General features: G+C 41.3%; 1 protein-coding gene across 1 annotated transcript; it reads left to right on the forward strand.

The window, feature by feature from the left end:
* Positions 1–4,534: 4,534 nt before the first annotated feature.
* Positions 4,535–16,387, forward strand: LOC308410126 (uncharacterized protein). The gene is made up of 7 exons (XM_080903266.1): positions 4,535–5,863; positions 6,252–6,319; positions 6,616–6,844; positions 10,931–12,918; positions 13,124–13,342; positions 14,967–15,107; positions 15,350–16,387. The coding sequence occupies exons 1-6, from the start codon at positions 5,518–5,520 to the stop codon at positions 15,069–15,071; spliced, it is 2,955 nt and encodes a 984-aa protein (XP_080759392.1). The 5' UTR covers positions 4,535–5,517; the 3' UTR covers positions 15,072–15,107; positions 15,350–16,387.
* Positions 16,388–17,551: the final 1,164 nt, after the last annotated feature.

Here is a 17,551-nt window from a genome sequence, read left to right on the forward strand (position 1 = left end):
AAAAAATCCCATTGCACACTTGGAAAATTCCAGATGTTCTATTATAGGCATTGTTTCCCTTTTAGGAAGCAGTTTTACTGCAGAACCACTGGTTCATTTTCAGAGGTTTTACTCTGGAGTTTTATGTTTTTGGTAGCAGGGAAGTCAGTTTCCAACTTTACTGTTTTTGTCTTCATTTCTAATGTAAAACACCAGATAAGCGCATTGACATATTTATTATGACAGTATATGAATAACGAAAGGTCTTTGAAGTTAGCCATATTTTGTGAATCATATATCTCATAGTGAGAAGACATGTTGCTCCTGTGGTCCTGTGTCTCAATGTTTTTTACTTACATGCATGAATCCCTTTATCCTTGGCTCAGTTATCCAATGCCGGAATACCCTGTCAATTCGTTCAGCTGTCTAACCATCCACCCATCCATCCATTTTTTAACCATTAGCCTAGGGGAGGCAGGGTAGTAGCTGGAAAAGCTACCACACAGAGACACTCACTGATTTATATGCACACCTACAAATGCTTCAGAATTACCAATTAACCTGACACGCATGTCTTTGAACTTTGGATGAGAAGGTTCAAACTTTTCTTGAAGAACTGTGCTAACACTGCACCACCATCCTGCCAAGAATCTGATTAATGTATAAGCTTATACGTAACTAATCTAAATAACAAGCTAGTTAGCCAACACCGAACCACAAGCTGAGTTTCCCAGCAGTAATGTGACGTCCTCCTTATTCTTGCTCCCTTAGGGGTCGCCACAGCGGATCATCTCCCTCCGTCTCACCCTGTCTTTAGCATCCCCCTGTCACATGTCGTCCTTCACAACATCCTTTGTCAGTGTAGCTTTTCCATCCAGTCAACTTAACATCTTCTCCATGTTCTCTCTTCACCCAGTTTAGTCATGAATAGACTTATTTTCATGAACACATCTGGGGCAATTAAGCATTAAGGATCTTGCCCAAAGACACTTGTAGAAACACAGATTGGAAAAATAGTTAAGGACTCAACCGCCGGTCTTCTGAATAGTAGGCATCATTTTAAATCCCGAACCAGCATGAACATCAAGCTTCTTTGATCCGTGAGAAGTGGGTAAGAAAAGAGGGTCAGTTCATCCAGGAGATTTGGCTAAAACACCCAAGACATGTTGCACTCATGTTGACAGCTTTTTTAAAAGTGTATATGCATTATAAAAAAAGCTTCATAGTAATTTCTGACTTTTAAGGTCATGATCGAAACAATCAAACATTCAGAATTTAACACCAAGATAATTTATAAATAAGTCTAGTTATTTTTGTTTTTAAAAAATATGCCTTTTTACCAAAGTTGACAACCATATTGAAAGTAACAGTAATAGGTTGATTGTCTTTATCAAAAAGAGTAATGACAAAAGAGTACAGTATGTGACAACGTGGAATTTGTGTGTACTTGTTAAAGATTCACCTGTAATGCTAATAGCAGCACATTGTAAAGAAAATCATCAACAAGTGGCTTAAATTCTAACTACTGCCAAGTGGGACCCAAACCTTGGAAAGATCCGCCCAGCAGCAGACTGCAAAACATGTCAAGAGCCAAAATGTAACACTGGAATCTGCAGGTCATTTTTGCAACTGCTGGTTTTCACAGTGCATGGCTCTATAATCGGATATTGTACAAATTTTACCTGAATGATTGGAATAAACATTTTCTGTCTGTAAAACCTCAGTGCAAAACTACAAATTGTCAAAATATAAGCAAAGACATGTCTTTGTGGAGTCATGTGCTGTGGACAAAGACGTCTCGCCAGAGTAGAAGTAGACATGACAGACTTTACAGCTTAGCTTAAATTCAAGAGGTTTTCATAAAGTCGTTTTTATACACAGTCTCCCATTTTCAGAGGCTGAAAAGTAGTTGAACACTTGCTGTTCCGTCATTAATTTCATGCCAAATGAAGATTTAATATCTGAAGTTGATTTTTTTCTCTGTAATTCTAATCATGAGGCCCAAAGGAATGTCAGTGCATATGAGGGAGGCCATCATTAGGCTAAACAAACAAAATAAACCTATCGGAGAGACAGCAAAACCTTTAGGGGTGGCCAAATCAACAGGAGGAATGTACTGGCTAACTTAGCAGCACCAAATGTCCTGGAATACACAGAAGAGAACTAAAGTGTGGAATGAAAAAAATGTGTTCGCTGGAATGGAAAAATTTTTTCACAACATCTAATCAAGTCGAGAAGACTCTCAAGGATTCAGGCATACCACTGTCAAGGTCGACAATCAAGAGACGCCTTCATGAATGGAAATACAGAGAGTTTAGGTTTAGACTTTGTCAGAAACATATAAAAGAGTGCTGGAAAAAAATCTTTAGACAGATGTCAGCAAGATTAGACTGTACCAGATTGACGAGAAGAGAAATGTATGGAGCGTGGTGAGAAAGTGCTATGGTATGGGTGTGTATAGTGGTCAGTGGAACCAGGTCAGCAGTTCTTACTCATTATGTCACTGCTGATAGAAGTGCCAGGGTGAATTCTGAAGTGTACTGGGCTGTACTCTGTGCTCAGATTCAGCCATGTTTTGCAAAACTGACTGAAAAATGCTTCACAGTGCTAATGGATAAAGACCCAACGCAAAGTAAAAGAAAGGACATATTGTTCAATGACCAAACCAATCATCTGAGCATGATTTCTAGTTACCGGTACTGTAGACTAAACTGAAGGCAGAGCATCTGACGAAAAGAAACTTATACCATTCGGTGATGATTCTAGACTTCATAAGGGTGATTCCAAATTATTTTCATCCAAGTATTAAAAACAATCATTATATTTAAAGCTTTACTATTTTGTCCATTTGGGCCTCTGAAAATAAACATAAAAACGTGTATAAAAATTCCTAAACATTTAATGCAAAATCCTTGATATAATCCTTGATAGTGGACTTCAGGAAGACCAGGAAACACTTGACCCCTGTTTCAATCCAGGGGGTCAGTGTTGACATTGTGGAGGACTATAAATACCTTGGAGTACACATTGACAATAAACTGGACTGGGCTAAAAACACCACAGCACTTTACAGGAAGGGCCAGAGTCGTCTCTATTTTTTGAGGCGGCTGAGGTCCTTCAACATCTGCCAGAAAATGCTGAGGATTTTCTATGAGTCTGTTGTGGCCAGTGCGATCCTCTATGCTGTTGCATGCTTGGGGAGCAGGCTGAGGGTAGCAGATGCCAACAGACTCAATAAACTAATCCGTAAGGCCAGTAATGTTGTGGGGATGGAGCTGGACTCCCTCAAGGTGGTGTCGGAGAGGCGGATGCTGTCCAAGATAAAGACAATGTTGGATAACACCTCCCACCCACTCCATGACATGCTGGTCAGTCACAGGAGCTCGTTCAGTGAGAGACTGAGATTACCGAAAAGCACCACTGAACGACACAGGAAATCTTTCCTGCCTGTGGCCATCTCCCTGTACAACGCATCCACTTAACACACTGGTTACTGCTACAACTACACATTTTTCTTTTCCAGCTATTTATTAATGAGTGACTTATATATATATATATATATATATATATATATATATATATATATATATATATATATATATATATATATATATATATATATATATATATATATATATATATATATATATATTGTACTATTCTTAGTTAGCGTATTGTCTGTCTTGTTAGTGTTGGTTTATGTTGGTTTATAATGGAGCACTGTAACAAAAAAATAATTTCCCCCCAGGGATCAATAAAGTATTCTGATTCTGATTCTGATTGTAAACCCAGCTGAATTAAAATTGTAAGTCTGCACAAACTGTACAGGGATGAAACTAGTTCACTAAAACTTGCCACAACAATTTATGGACCCAACTGTAAATTCATCTGGTAAGGGCATGTGGACATCTTTTCAGAAGTGTAATCCAGCCTTATTTTTTTTTAAAAAAAGAAAGAATTAATCATCAGTTTTTGCCTTATGAAAAAAGTTGATGTTGTTTTTTTTTCTCCTAAAATCTACATTATTTCATCACCTTTCCATGATTATGATTTACATTTTTAAGGAAATAGCCGCCTTTTTCTGTTGCCCTTGTCATTGTTGATGTTGTCATCAAAATTTAGTAATAAACATGTTTTGGACATGGGCCTGGTTGATGTATTTTATTGTTATTTAATTTTTAAATGTTATTAAAGTCTGGAAATGTAACCCAAACGTTTACAAAATTAATATGCGGATACAATATTTGTAACAGACACTGAGGTGATGAAATGTGGCTAACGTTTTGAAATGTGAGTAAATCTGTTGTAGCTGTAACTTATTCTGGGGAGGGAAATATTGAACAGTCGCCACATGAAACAGTGTGTATTCCGTTAATGGATACGACACACTGGCTATATCGTGTTTCACTTGTGTTTGCAGCAAGTGAAGCAAATACTGGTACACTGGAATCGTGAGCGAACAACCTAGCTTACTGCAAATGGAAGAAAACTGGCTGTTTGAGTGACAGCCGCAGCAGCCAATCGCAATTGGCTCGGGCGAAGCTCTTTAAAGCTTCTGCTAATAGCCTTTGTGTGAAGGCGGGGAGCCCTTCGCTCGGTTAGTCTGCTGATTAGCAACAAACAGAAGGTTACGAGTTTGAAAAATTGGACTATTTGACTACTAGAGCGGCGTTGTGGCGGCTGAAGGGGGGTGAACTATGTCGGGTGTCTGACTGGAGCTTGTTGGCTCGCTTTTGAAGGGGTCCGGCGGTGATTATTGCAACATTTTCGAGCTGGTCGGGGCGACCAGCCTCGCTTTTAGGTCGTCTAAGTCGCGATGCTGAGCTGATAGCTGCGTCATCATGTTGCTTCCGACTCGAGTTGGCGAAAAGAAATCACAAGTTAACGCCAGAGGTGAGGCTGCCCGCCGTCATCCACCCCCGGAGGCCACTCCCGACCTCTGAGACAGATGGAAGACGGACTGCCGGCGAGGGGTTGACGGTGAAGCCTGTTTACGCGGTCGTTGTGGTGACTTTACATCACTTGGCTTGGCGTTGTTGGCGCGATACTCTCCTGGGTTATTATCAACATTTGGAGGGATATTAAAAAAGAACCTGGTTGCCCGACAGTCGAAACCGAGAAATTGCTAAGAAATTTGACCAAACGTGTCCCAAGGAGGAAGTGTAACTATTGCATATTAGGGATGTTTGGATAGAGAGAAGTGATGCTCTCATTGACAGCAAGGATACAAAGCAGGGGCAGGGAAATGCGGCTGATTCCCGTCTGACTTTTCTTCTGCTTTTCAAGCCACAATGAGAGGCGCTAGTTATTGAGAATTTACTCTGTGTGGTGCACTACATTGTGTCAGACTTTTCAACTGCGTGTTTTCGTGCCTCTGTCGTCCTTTATCGCCTCATCCACGTGGACTTCGTTTCAGGTCGTTGGGTAAAGTTTCGTAAGAGGGCGATCCAGAAAGGTGGTGGTGGGGGTAGTCCTTCTGAGACTACAAAGTTGTATCTTTTTATTGGAAAATAAATCCTCATTTTTTTTAAAGAAAAAATGGCTTGTGACTGTTCTCACACCAACGCCCAATACGAAAACGCAGAGACGTGTTGCCCGTCCAAGCCCTGGTCGGATGGAGATAGAAAGCAATCCCGGCAGAAGGAGTCAGCGGGGTGCTCGAGTGGGCGTGGGTCCACCGCACGGTGGTCCCCCAACTTTGAGGTGATAGACGGGCTGCTGTATCGAAAGAAACTGGAAAGGGGCTTCATCAACTACCGGGAGGTTTTGAATGAGGACCGAAGACATGAGGCAATCTCCACTTTCCACATAAGGCGACCGGGCCAACGCCACCTCTCACTGGAAGAGACGTACAAATGTGTGGCTGAAAACTACTGGTGGGAAGGTATGAACATCACTTTTGTCTTCTAAGTGTCTTGGTAAAGCATGCGAGTCATGTGTAGACTGCTACAAATGCATATTAATCTTATAACTGCCTACTAATGATGTTATCTATACACTAGCAGAGATTTAAGCATTCCAATTGTAAGTGTAGGGATACTTGAAACAGACTCGCATATGCACAAGTGGTTGAATCAGTCAAAGGTTGTGAGACTTATTCAGACATGAACAATAGGTGTTAATCACACCCCTTGCTGTTCTTTTTGGTGAGGCATTACCAAGTGTCGAGACAGTTGTGACACCTTTAAAACGATTAGCCCGATCCAGCCCAAAATCTTTCCTGTCTTTTGTTACCTCATGTTCTGATGTTTGAACAACTGCTTTCTTCACAGGGATGTACTTTGAGATCAGAGACTTTGTCCTCAGCTGTCCAGAGTGTCAGCACAACAAGAAATCGGAGGTGAGTGTACACTGGAGTTGATGAACTGACAGCAAACGCTATCCCGGAGCCTTGTTTCTTCTCATCAAACTTTAAGCGCCTCTTCATTTTTATGGAGACGGCCTTCTTTTTCGGCATCTCACACATTTTAATTCACACCTTCTAACTCATTCCCACTTACTCTCACGCTTGTCTCCTGGAAGTGCTTACACACACACACACACACACACACACACACACACACACACACACACACAGCATACTCCCATAATAAAGTATTTCGATCTGTCTTTTTCGTTTTTGTCTGTGCCTCGTAGGAGCCGGGTGGCAGAGGATGTGTCACAAAGACAGTAGTGTCACACAGCTCCGACATGCTGAGCAAGCTGAGGAGTCAGCGTGAGGCAGGCCTGTTCTGTGACATTACCCTGCGGACGAGCGGGCGTTCCTTCTTAGCGCACAGAGCCGTCCTGGCAGCCGTCAGTGATCACTTTCAGGAGATCTTCACGGAAATGGACTCGAGCATGAAGGCAGACATAGATCTCACAGGTAAGAGTGGACACCTGGGTGCCACATCTCTCTACTTGAGCTGTTTTTTTGGGTAGGTGGTTGAAGGCAGACCAAAATACCTTACCGAGCCTGATCCTTCTCCTCACATCAGTCACTCTGCCCCCACAGGTGTCAAAACTTCAGTGTGAATATTTCTGGTCTAAATGCCTGAAAAATTGTTTAGTTCAATTTAATTAATATAGCACCAGATCACAACAGCAGTCGCCTCAAGGCATTGTATACTTTAAGGTAAAAACCCTACAGTCACACAGAGAAAAAATCGGATGACGTTCTATGAGCAAGCACTTGGCGACAGTGGAAAGGAAAGACTCCCTTTTAACAAGATCGCTCTTGCGGAACTAGGTTAGAGAGGGCCTTGACTGGTTGGGGGTGAGCGTACAGTACACATTATATGTGTATTATATATGTTTAATCTATTCTCTTTACATAGAAAAGCACTTTTTGAAACAACCTCTGCCTTGCCCCTTTTGGATAGATAAAGTCCACTACTGTTTAAAAAAAAAAAAAAGAAAAAATTTTACTATATATAAACTAGAGATGGACCGATCCGATATAAGGTATCGATCCGATACTGACCTAAATTACTGGATCCGATATCGGAGAGAATTAAAAAAGGTAATCCGATCCATTAAATATCAAAAAAGCACCTCACAAAACTTGGGTCATGGCGTAACTCGGCTCATAATCTTAGCACATCGGAGCAAAATGCGTCACGTGATAGAGCGGCTGTGGCGTGCAAGACCTGTCGGCGGTCTGGTTGAGTATTTGTAGCCTCGCGTCCAAACCGGCATTTCATCTCCGAGAAAGTTATCCCCGAGAGAAGTAAAGCAAGTGTGTAAGTTCATCTCTGAGTGTTTGTAAAGCATTCCAGTGTTAAGCTTAACAACCGATATATGGAGCGACTGCCTCTTCTTGCTGCTACTTCAATGATGAAACTGATTAATGATCAGCTGATCGGCTTTTCTGTCGCGAGTCTGTCTCTCTTGTTTGTTTATCGTTAACTTCGCGCCAGAAAGAGGAAACCAGCAGCTGAACAACAGCAGCACATTTAAGCTTGATAAGCTGTTGTTAGAATTTATTTAATATTACTTTCTAAACCAGGATCTTTTTCTACATAGCTGACAGCTGGTAACTGTGCAGGGGCGGATCTAGCAAAGTTTAGCCAATGGGGCCGATAGGGCATGAACGGGGAAAAGGGGGCACAAAGACATACTTTTCTTTCTTATTCTCATTTAAAATGTCTAGCTTTTAATAAATAATTATCTGAATCTTACGCCCAAAGTTTTAATCTGATGTAAAATGTATAGAAGTCCATTACTGTATATAGTAACTATTAAGTCTAATATACCCTAGTAAGCTATAGTACTTTTTCTTTTGGGAAGGTACCATCTGTGCAGTCTGCAGTTCTGTTGAAGAAAGATGTTGAATCTATTTAATTATTCTTGAAAAATAATTTATTTCTGTGCATTTTTTTTCACACTGCATCAAATTAAAGTTGATTACGTTGATTAAGCATCATAAGGTGAGGGGTGGTTCCCTATTTTTTTTTTTTTTTTTTTTTGCTGGGAGTTTGGAACCCTGTTAGTTAGGTTGCTTACTCTTTAAAATACCAGAATTGGGAGGATAGACTAGGTTTAAGTTTATTAGATTGATCAGTTTTGCTGAACTATGAAATATTTTGGGTGCAGTGTATGTTTTGCATACAGGTATAAGAGAATAGCTTTAGTGTTTTATTTTTTTTAAACTTGAGTTTGAACTTATACAAAATGCAGCAAAATATTAAAAAAACAGTTTTATTTATTAAAAAACACACTATATCGGATTCATATTGGTATTGGCCGATATCCAAATTTATGATATCGGTATCGGACATAAAAAAAGTGGTATCGTGCCATCTCTAATATAAACATATACAAAAATTCAAAAGCTACATGCTTGTATAAGATCAACTGTGATAAAATATTTGTCTAATTTAAGAGATTCCTGAATGTTGTTCCACCATTAAGAGACAAAACTTAAACTCGTGTTTCAAAGCTATTCATGTGAGCATAAGTAACAAGGTACTTTTGTTAAGGATGGCTTGGAGATAAAAGAGAAAACAGACTTGTTCCCTTTGAGTGTTAAGTTTTAGCCATTATACCACTTATTTCAAAATGATGGTTGCTGAAACTGTCCCCAGTAATACTTGAAAGGGAGAACTGTGAGCATGAAGGGGCTTGAGAGTATTGGCAGTTACATAACAGGAGCTGCATCCAAAAACAAATTTGTGGCACTTTCACTCCTCCTTCGTGCAGCAAATGATCAGGTTTATGGAGCACTAAGTATAATTAGGGTTTGGACTTAACTATTAAATAAATGAACAGGATAACTACCAATCTGAGACCGTTTTGACTGCAGCACAATGAATGATTTCCAAGAAAGGCTCTCAGAAAAGTGCGTGTTTGTCTGAACTCGTCACATCTCCCAGATTTTTGCCTCACTTTTGAATGCTGGCATTAAGAAATGGCGTAAATACTTCTAGCTTGTGATATGGTCGAGCTGCAGACTGTATATTTTGTTTCAATTTTAGGATAGCCCAACCCTTATTTCCATCATCCATAAATCTCCACATTACTAAATTAAATGTTTCTTTTTCCCTTTAAAACATCAGATAATGCTAAAAAATGTCCATTATAATTTGTGTGCTCTAGACAACTTTCCCATTGTTCATTTTTCCTCTTTTTTTACATGACTTATTGTCCAAAATCTAAAAGATTTTTTTATTCATTTTCATGAAAATTAATGCACCCATTTGAGAAGATTGTACCAGCAGACTTTTGCTCGCCAGTCATTATTTAGTAATCAGAACACTGACTGTCTTTCAAGCAAATGCTAAATACAATGTTGCAGCTCCAGTCAGTAATAAACTTAATAAACTGCAGTCAACATTGTCCCTTTATTGCCCTGTTGACAATAATTCCAGGTTAGAACAAACAGTAGAGTCATTTATAATTCTGAGTGATTTATTACACAGATTTTAATGAATACACATTTATTAAGAGACTGAATGCAAATAATGCGAACTCCTGACATTAGGTAAGAAAATTAACGTCTTATCATTGCTCAAACAATAGTGTGAAGGAAACTTAAGATGTAATCATATCATCCAGCTGATTCAGAGGTCTTTGTGATGACATTTGGCATTTTGTAAAGACGTAATCACTCTAAAAATTCAGACTTAGGCTACGTCCACACGTACCCGGGTATTTTTGAAAACGCAGATTTTTCTATGCGTTTCCACCTTTCGTCCACACGTAAACGGCGTTTTCGGTCACTGAAAACAGAGATTTTTAAAAACTCCGGCCAGGGTGGATATTTTGAAAACTCCGTTTTTGCATTTACGTGTGGACGAGAAAAACGGAGAAAACGCAGCGTCAAAGGTGTGCGCATTTTTTGACGTCACACTGTGCGCCACGTTATTGTTTCGGTGAAATGAATTTCTACAATACTGTTAATTGTACTCTCTGCAGTGTTTAAATGCTTACATATACACACACAGTTACTGTCCCTCCACACATACCACGCGGTTCTGCTTCTATGCCCCAGCTTTGTTTACTTTTTCCCGCCGAGGTTTCTAGACTTCTGATTGGCCAACATTTCTACACGGTTAGGAATATATCACCACCTGTTGCTTTGGCATGTTCCTAGCAGCGTTTTCCTTCATTCTGCATTTACGTGTGGACAGGATTATTTTTTTTAAAACTAAAACGGAAAATCTCCGTTTTCAAAAATACCCGTGTACGTGTGGACGTAGCCTTAGAGAATCTGGTCCTTAAAATGGGATTTGGCTGTTGTCTGTGTTATCGTTTACTTATCTTTGATGTGTGTTCTTACATGAGAGCAGAAGTGTCCATGATTAAAGGAGTTGTTAATTTGTCGTCTTGTTTCAACTGTCATGTTTACACTTTGCTCCCTCTTGGAGTGCTCTCCCTCTGATCTTCTGTTTACACCAAATTGCTTTCATCTCCCTCTTCTCACCCTCTGATTGACCAGTGATCTAATTAAAGGCTCCTTTTAACCCCCCAGGTTTCAGTGAGGACAGCCTTCTCTCTCTGCTGGATTTCTCCTATTCCTCCACTCTGTGTGTTCGCCGTGAGGATCTACCTGAAGTCATTGCCATGGCCCGCCACCTGGGCATGTGGCTTGCAGTGGAAGCCTGCTCTGCCCTCATTAAAGAGCAGGAACAGCAACTTCATCCAAACTCAGCCTATGCTGGTTCGTGCCGTGAGCGTCATCACCACCAGAGGGAAAGCAAAAGGAAAAGGGTTTTGGGATTAGAGAACAATGTGAACGCTGCCTTCAGTCTAACACTGGATGCATCAGACGAGTCTTTTGAAGGAAGTCCCAGCCGCAATTTACGCAGAATGCCAAAATCCCAAAACGGCCACCCTCTAAGTCCCTCACACAGGATGAAGCTCATGGACTTTAAATCGCCCTCTTCAAAAAAGGCCTCCACACCTCGAAATTCCACATCTACCCCACAGTCACAGAGTTACTCACCCGTATCCCCATCGAACACCCGTCTGCTCCGCTCCACTCCTGGAGCTGCCAAGCAGGTTCAGAGATTGCTGCCAATGTCGGAGACCTCTCAAAAAAACAAAAAATCTCATCCCATCTCCCAGCTTTCCTGCTCTTCTAGATTGAGACCTGGCATGGTGTGCAGCCCTGTGAGGGTTAAGCAGGAAGTTGAGGAGGTTGGCGAGGATGAAGAGGATTATGCCAGAGCACAGGAAAAGTACAAGTTGATGAATGTTCTGGGGTTACAAAGGACTTCTCTCCTCCCCAGACCAGAAGATCTTATTGGCTGGAGACAAAAGAAGCGACTAAGAAAGCTGAAGGCCAACAACTATTCACTCACCAAGCGCCGGAAACCCCGTTCACCGTCCCCAGGACTATCATATGGGGATGTGACTCTGGCGTTTCCCCTCTGCAACCCTGTTAACACTCACCTCCTCCATAAGCCTGCGAAGACCAAACCTGCTGCAGCAGCTAGCACAGAGAAGATTACAGCTAAGAGGCCAAAAACCACTCGGAAGCGTGTTCCTCCCAGTGACAGGAGCATGCGAAGTAAAGGGGTGTTACCTGACATGTTCCAGCCTATATCCAGGGTTGCCTTTGGGGGGAGGCAACTGAGACAATCCGTAAGGAAGGGTGACGGTTCCCACCTTCATTCTCAGCAGCCTCTGCGACGTGGCTCGAATAAAAAGCTAGTCAGAAACAAAGTCAGGATCAAATCAGAACCAGCTGAATACGCTCTCTCAGGTCTCCGATTTTCATCAAACAATTACTGCGGCCACACACCCCACAAATCTTTACCTTCACAGAAGATACAGGCTAGAAATAAGGTCACTGTTGAGACAGTCAGAACACTGCGATACAACAGCAGCCGTCCTGCAGCAAAGGCTAAACTCAGACGGGGCTCCACGAAGGAGGCGAAGAAGGTGAGGTGTAATGCCAGAGAAGAGGGAAGAAAGGTGGGAAGCCAGGGGCTAAGAGGGACCATGGACACTAGACCAAAAGTGAAGGAAAATAAACCTGATGGGCTCCAGTTTTCAGAGCAAGCACCTCCACCGTCCATCTACGACCACCCTCTTTATAAAGTCATCAAAGAGGAACCAGCAGAACCTGTGCCAGTTGGAGCTTTCCCTGATCCTCCCTCACCAGACCTGGGTAAACGCCAGAGCAAGCCCCCCATCAAGTTACTGGACTCTGGCTTTCTGTTTAGCTTCTGCCGGCCAGCAGGGGGGCCCATGTCCGGACTGAAGAAAGAGGAGGAGAGTGTTGATATCTGCTTAACACGCTCTGTGTCACAAGTTGGAGAGAAATTTGAAGCAGAAGAGTTACCCCACAGGACTCTGAGAGCCAGAGGGCCACCCATCCTGCCGGTGGTGAAGAGGGAGAGAGAGGAGAGGAAAGTGACCCAAGTTAAGGGCCGTAGACCCAGGCCCAACCCTCGAAACACTTTACCTCTAGCCAGGTGTGCTAGGTCAAAACCTGCAGGGACCATGCCAAAGGTAAAAAAAAAAAAAAAAATACTAAGTAGCAAACTATAGTGACGATTATGATCTCATGCTTGCTTTTATATCTAATTTTATAACTGTACAGTCTTTGTTTGATGCATCGCCTGTGGCGCCTAATCTTTTAAAAGCATTTAATCATTTCTATCTAAAAATGTGAATAAAACTCATTAACTAATAATTTTATTTTATTTTTCTCTAGCAACAAGGTAAGCTCCTTGCTCTGAGCAGTAGGAGCTGTGCCATGCTGGATGCTGTACGTCGGGCACGACTAAAGCAGCTCAGAGGGCCTCGTAGTCAGGCCCCTAAAGTTCCCAAAGCAGCCCACGCCTGTCTGCAGTGCTCAGCCTCCTACAAGGATTGTGATGCCCTAATTATGCATCGCCTTAGGCACATCGAGGGCAAGCACTGGCCATGTCTGGTAAGCACCAAGGAATTCAAATATTAGTTTTTCTGACAACATCATGTTTTAGTACCTGCTCGGCTCACTTAGAACCGCAGATGAGCAGATACTAAAAGAAAAAGTACCGGGTACTATAACCCAATGGGAAAACACCGAAAACCGTGGCGAACCATGCCAAGTCGATCCGAGGTGGTACTAACAGAAAAGGGGCTTTAGTGACCTTTCACTGCATCTTTGGGACAGTACTACCTTGTGTCTAAGATCTTTTTCTCCTGCTGCTCTGCTCAGGGTGTTAGAAAGCATTGAGGTGATACTTTTTCATGTGGCATTTAGACAAAAACACAAGGTCTGTTACTTCTAGCTTTCTTTCTAATAGGCCAAGCACAGCCTTTATTTTTAAACTTGCACTGGTGGCGACTTTGGTCAGAAGATGTAGCGAAGTTTGAGAGACCAGAAGTGTTGTTCTTAAAAACCTTACAACAAACATGAAACCATTCTGTCTGGATGAAACAGGGCTTCATATTAGTTTACTTGACCTCATTTTAGTTTTAATTGCAAACGAAAAGAAAAATGGATGACTTTATATAGGCTGACAGTAATTTTAGCACCAAATATGCCCATGATGAGAAATTAAATGGTTGGTCAACAGTTTTCTACAGTTTTTGGTTTGAACAGCGTTTTCTTGAACTATAAGGTGAGTCAAAAAGAATCAAAGTAATGGACATGTTCACAAGTGCTCAGTTAGGCCTTTACACTAGTACCTACTCAGGTCTGTTCGGCACAGCTCAACACAGCTTTCAGGGTTTTCCATTGGGTCACAGTACCTTCCCTTTTTTTTTTTTTTTTTTTTTTTTTTTTTTTTAGTACATACTCCTCAGGGGTTCCAAGTGATTCGAGGCTATCCAAAATGTGACATCAACAGAGAGCATGCCATGGCTGGCCAGTGCCGTTACTCAATGAGTCATGATAGCATCTCTTTGCAAAAATCAAAACCACCATTTTTCAAACACAGCAACGAGGGAGAGAGCTGCTCAAAGAACAACACTGTGGTCCCAGAGTCTGACAAAAACCCACAGACCGAGCAGCAGCTATACCATTGCCTCGAAGTCCTCTTTTGTTGTGGTGTTCGTGTTGCGTACAAATGACATCACAGGACTTTTGACTGGGTTGATTTAACGATGGTACTTGATTGTAATTGAAACTGAGTCAAGTTGAGGCGAGTCTAACTCATCCCATACTTCTGAAAGCATGTCTGGAGAAACTGTAGCCGCTGCTGTAATCCTACAAACACGTGAAACTTACAATTCTCCTCTTTATAACAGCGCATGTTTCGATTGTTACCAGTGAACGGCTGCGGAATAAAGGCACTTTGAAGTTGGATCATTCTTTTTGTAGCTCAGAGCTATTTCTTTCTCAAATTTGGTGGAAGTGTTATCTAGTCACCAGCAATGCGCACATAAACGTATCAAAAAGGCAGTGGCCACAATGACTCAGTTGCCATAGGTGTAGTTCTTGTCTAACAAAGTCTTTCCTGCTTTTTGGGTGGCATTGAGGCACTTGGGAGTTTTGTTAAATTGCAGCATCGCAGCTCTTTTCCAGTTATTTCTTTGTTATTAACACTTTCTGTTCCCCTCTGCTGCAGCTCTGCAGTAAGACGTTCTTTCGACTAAGGAATGTACGGAATCACATCCGCACCCATGACCCCAAGTTGTATAAATGCCGGAGTTGCATTGCTGCTGGTTCATGAGGAAGCTGGAGGACCTGCTCATGCACTGAGACTAAGGTGAGTGGAAGCGACGCCTTAGAAAACTGAGCTACACATCAGTCAGTCATCTTTCATAGTGCTGCCTGATGTGATTGATGAGTGGGGAAGATGAATGTTTAGTTGTCCTTTGCTCTTCACACTGCTCGCGGAGGGGGGGGCTATCAATATCCTTACAGTTCAGTATGATCATCTGCTCAATACCTGCATTGATTTTTCTTCAGTGTCTCGTCTGTTTCTTAACACTCGTGTTTATTTTCCAGGATGATGGCTGTCTGTGTCTCAACGCCAGGGAACAGGCCAGAGTCACATGATCGATCTGCAGCGTGTACATAATGCATCCACCACACACAAGCACAACGGCCTGTGGAAAGGCATAATTACTCGAGCTTCTAATCATTGCCGTTGCCAATGATTGCTAATGTTATTTAAATAACCAAACCAAGGTTGCTGTTCCTGTTTGCTTTTCCGTACATACAGAAGTTTAAACTTGAACATTACACTCAGGGGGCGGGGAATGTGATGCCACGTTATAAAGTGATTTAACATCACTTTTGTGTACAATATTGAAATATAAAGTGATTGTTATAACTATTACTTCTACTTAATGTCATCTTTATTTTTCTATGTATAGATTACATTTGGAGTGCACTTATATCATAGCTTATGTTGTAAACCTAAGAAGTAGTACTGAAATCGATGGTTTGGAGTTCAGAGCGGGAATACTTGAAGTGGTGCAAGTGCTGAAGGGAATACTTGAAGGTGGAGGTGGGATTTAGGAGTGAGCCTTTCCTTGAGGTGTTTCAGTGGGTCTTTTGTCTTTTGGTGTGAAAACTTTTAAATGACTTCACTAGTCTTTCCCTCCTTTTGTATTGATCTGCTAATCTTCACCTAGTCCCGGAGCCTGTGGTTTGACCCGAGGGTGGGGGGTGCTGGGTGTGGTGAAACCGCTGCATGTGTATTTCCAGGCCATTTGTAGTCTCCTCCCCCACCCCCCCCCACCCCACACACACACCCGTCCCTTCATCTTTTCTAAGGCTGCCACTTTAAAAAAAAGAAAAAAGAAAAGGGAAAGTGTCTCGTTTTTAATGTGAATTTCTGAACTAGTAATCAACACAACTGTCATTACAGATGTTTTATTGATTGTTTCCTCCACTTAAATCCAAGCTAAGATGCTCATCTTGTTCTACTTCAAATTCTACTGAGTAAATGCAATGTGTGCACATACAGAGATGTCTATGTTTCACAGATTGATTTTAGAAATAAATGAGCTGTCTCGCTATCTGTAAAGACTGAATAAATTTTTGCCTTTTGTATCCTTTTATTCCAATTTAAGTATATATATATATATCTGATATAATACGCTTTTGTAAGTGCAAATGGTGACAAAAGATTCAAAACTGTATACCTGGTACAGTTTCATGCCAAAATCTAAGCAGGAAACTTGACCTTAAAATTCAAGGGGACTTTTTTTGTTGAAGATTTAGTTAGCATCTAGAAAATGGTGTAGCTTTGTGCTTGTCTGTATTTTTGCATAAGGGACATAGTTCCTCATATCTCTCGAGGGAATTTCATTTGCCATTGTTCCACAATAACTCAAAAACAAGGAGAGATTGTGACCATATTTCACATTAGTTGTATAATGAATTTATTACTTTTTATGCTCACCGGTTATATTTCTTCACTGCATATGACTCTGGACAGAGCTTCATCTAACCTGCAACCTAACTGGTTGGCAGAGGCACTCAAACTACAAGGTACTAATTGGAATTTGTCATTTTAGTTTCAGTCCTTTTGGTAAATATTTGGTAATTATAATTAAGGAAGCTTGTTTCCACCCGGCAGCTGCTTAGGCTGCTGCCCCCGCGACCCGGCCCCGGACAAAGCGGATGAAGGTGGATGGATGGATGGATTGTTTCCACCACCGAGAAAGATAAAAGATTACTCTCCAGAAGTCCACATTTCAATTTAAGTACAAAAGTTCCACTTAGAAGTTTGAGTCACTCATTTTAAATTTTGACTTGGCTATAAATAAGTCTCCATGTGTAACAGTAGGTGTCACTTTTTAAAAAGGGGAAAAATCCAGGCCCAGCTTTCCTGTCTCTCTCTTAAAATTTTCATAATTATTTGGGTTTTAAAAAATGTTATTTTGATCCTCCTCAGTGTTTCAATCAGAAGATCTGACATTGCACAGTTTTCAGAATGCATATATGCATCGATAACTGATCTTGATTATGTGATATATATTACATTAGTCTGTACTTTTCCACTACTATACTGCAAATTATAAGTAATTTGACTCTATAGGATTTTTTTCCTCTGGAAATTTTTCAAAAGAAATTTTGAAAAATTGATTTGTTAAAGCAGCTGAAATGATGTTCTTGTGCGTAATGTTGCAGAGGGTGGCCATTCATTATAGATGGATGGATGGATAACAGTTTGCTCAGTGACCTCTCCACCACAGT

Source organism: Rhamphochromis sp. 'chilingali' (genome assembly GCF_963969265.1).
Source record: "Rhamphochromis sp. 'chilingali' genome assembly, chromosome: 14".
Taxonomy (NCBI): domain Eukaryota; kingdom Metazoa; phylum Chordata; class Actinopteri; order Cichliformes; family Cichlidae; genus Rhamphochromis; species Rhamphochromis sp. 'chilingali'.

What these genes read in the sequence shown, in the direction of transcription:
- LOC308410126 (XM_080903266.1), top strand. Translation starts at nt 5,518, where the DNA reads ATGGCTTGTGACTGTTCTCACACCAACGCCCAATACGAAAACGCAGAG. An exon ending in AGCACAACAAGAAATCGGAG is followed by an intron (nt 6,320 to 6,615) that starts GTGAGTGTACAC and finishes TGTGCCTCGTAG; the next exon opens with GAGCCGGGTGGCAGAGGATG. An exon ending in GCAAGCACTGGCCATGTCTG is followed by an intron (nt 13,343 to 14,966) that starts GTAAGCACCAAG and finishes CCTCTGCTGCAG; the next exon opens with CTCTGCAGTAAGACGTTCTT.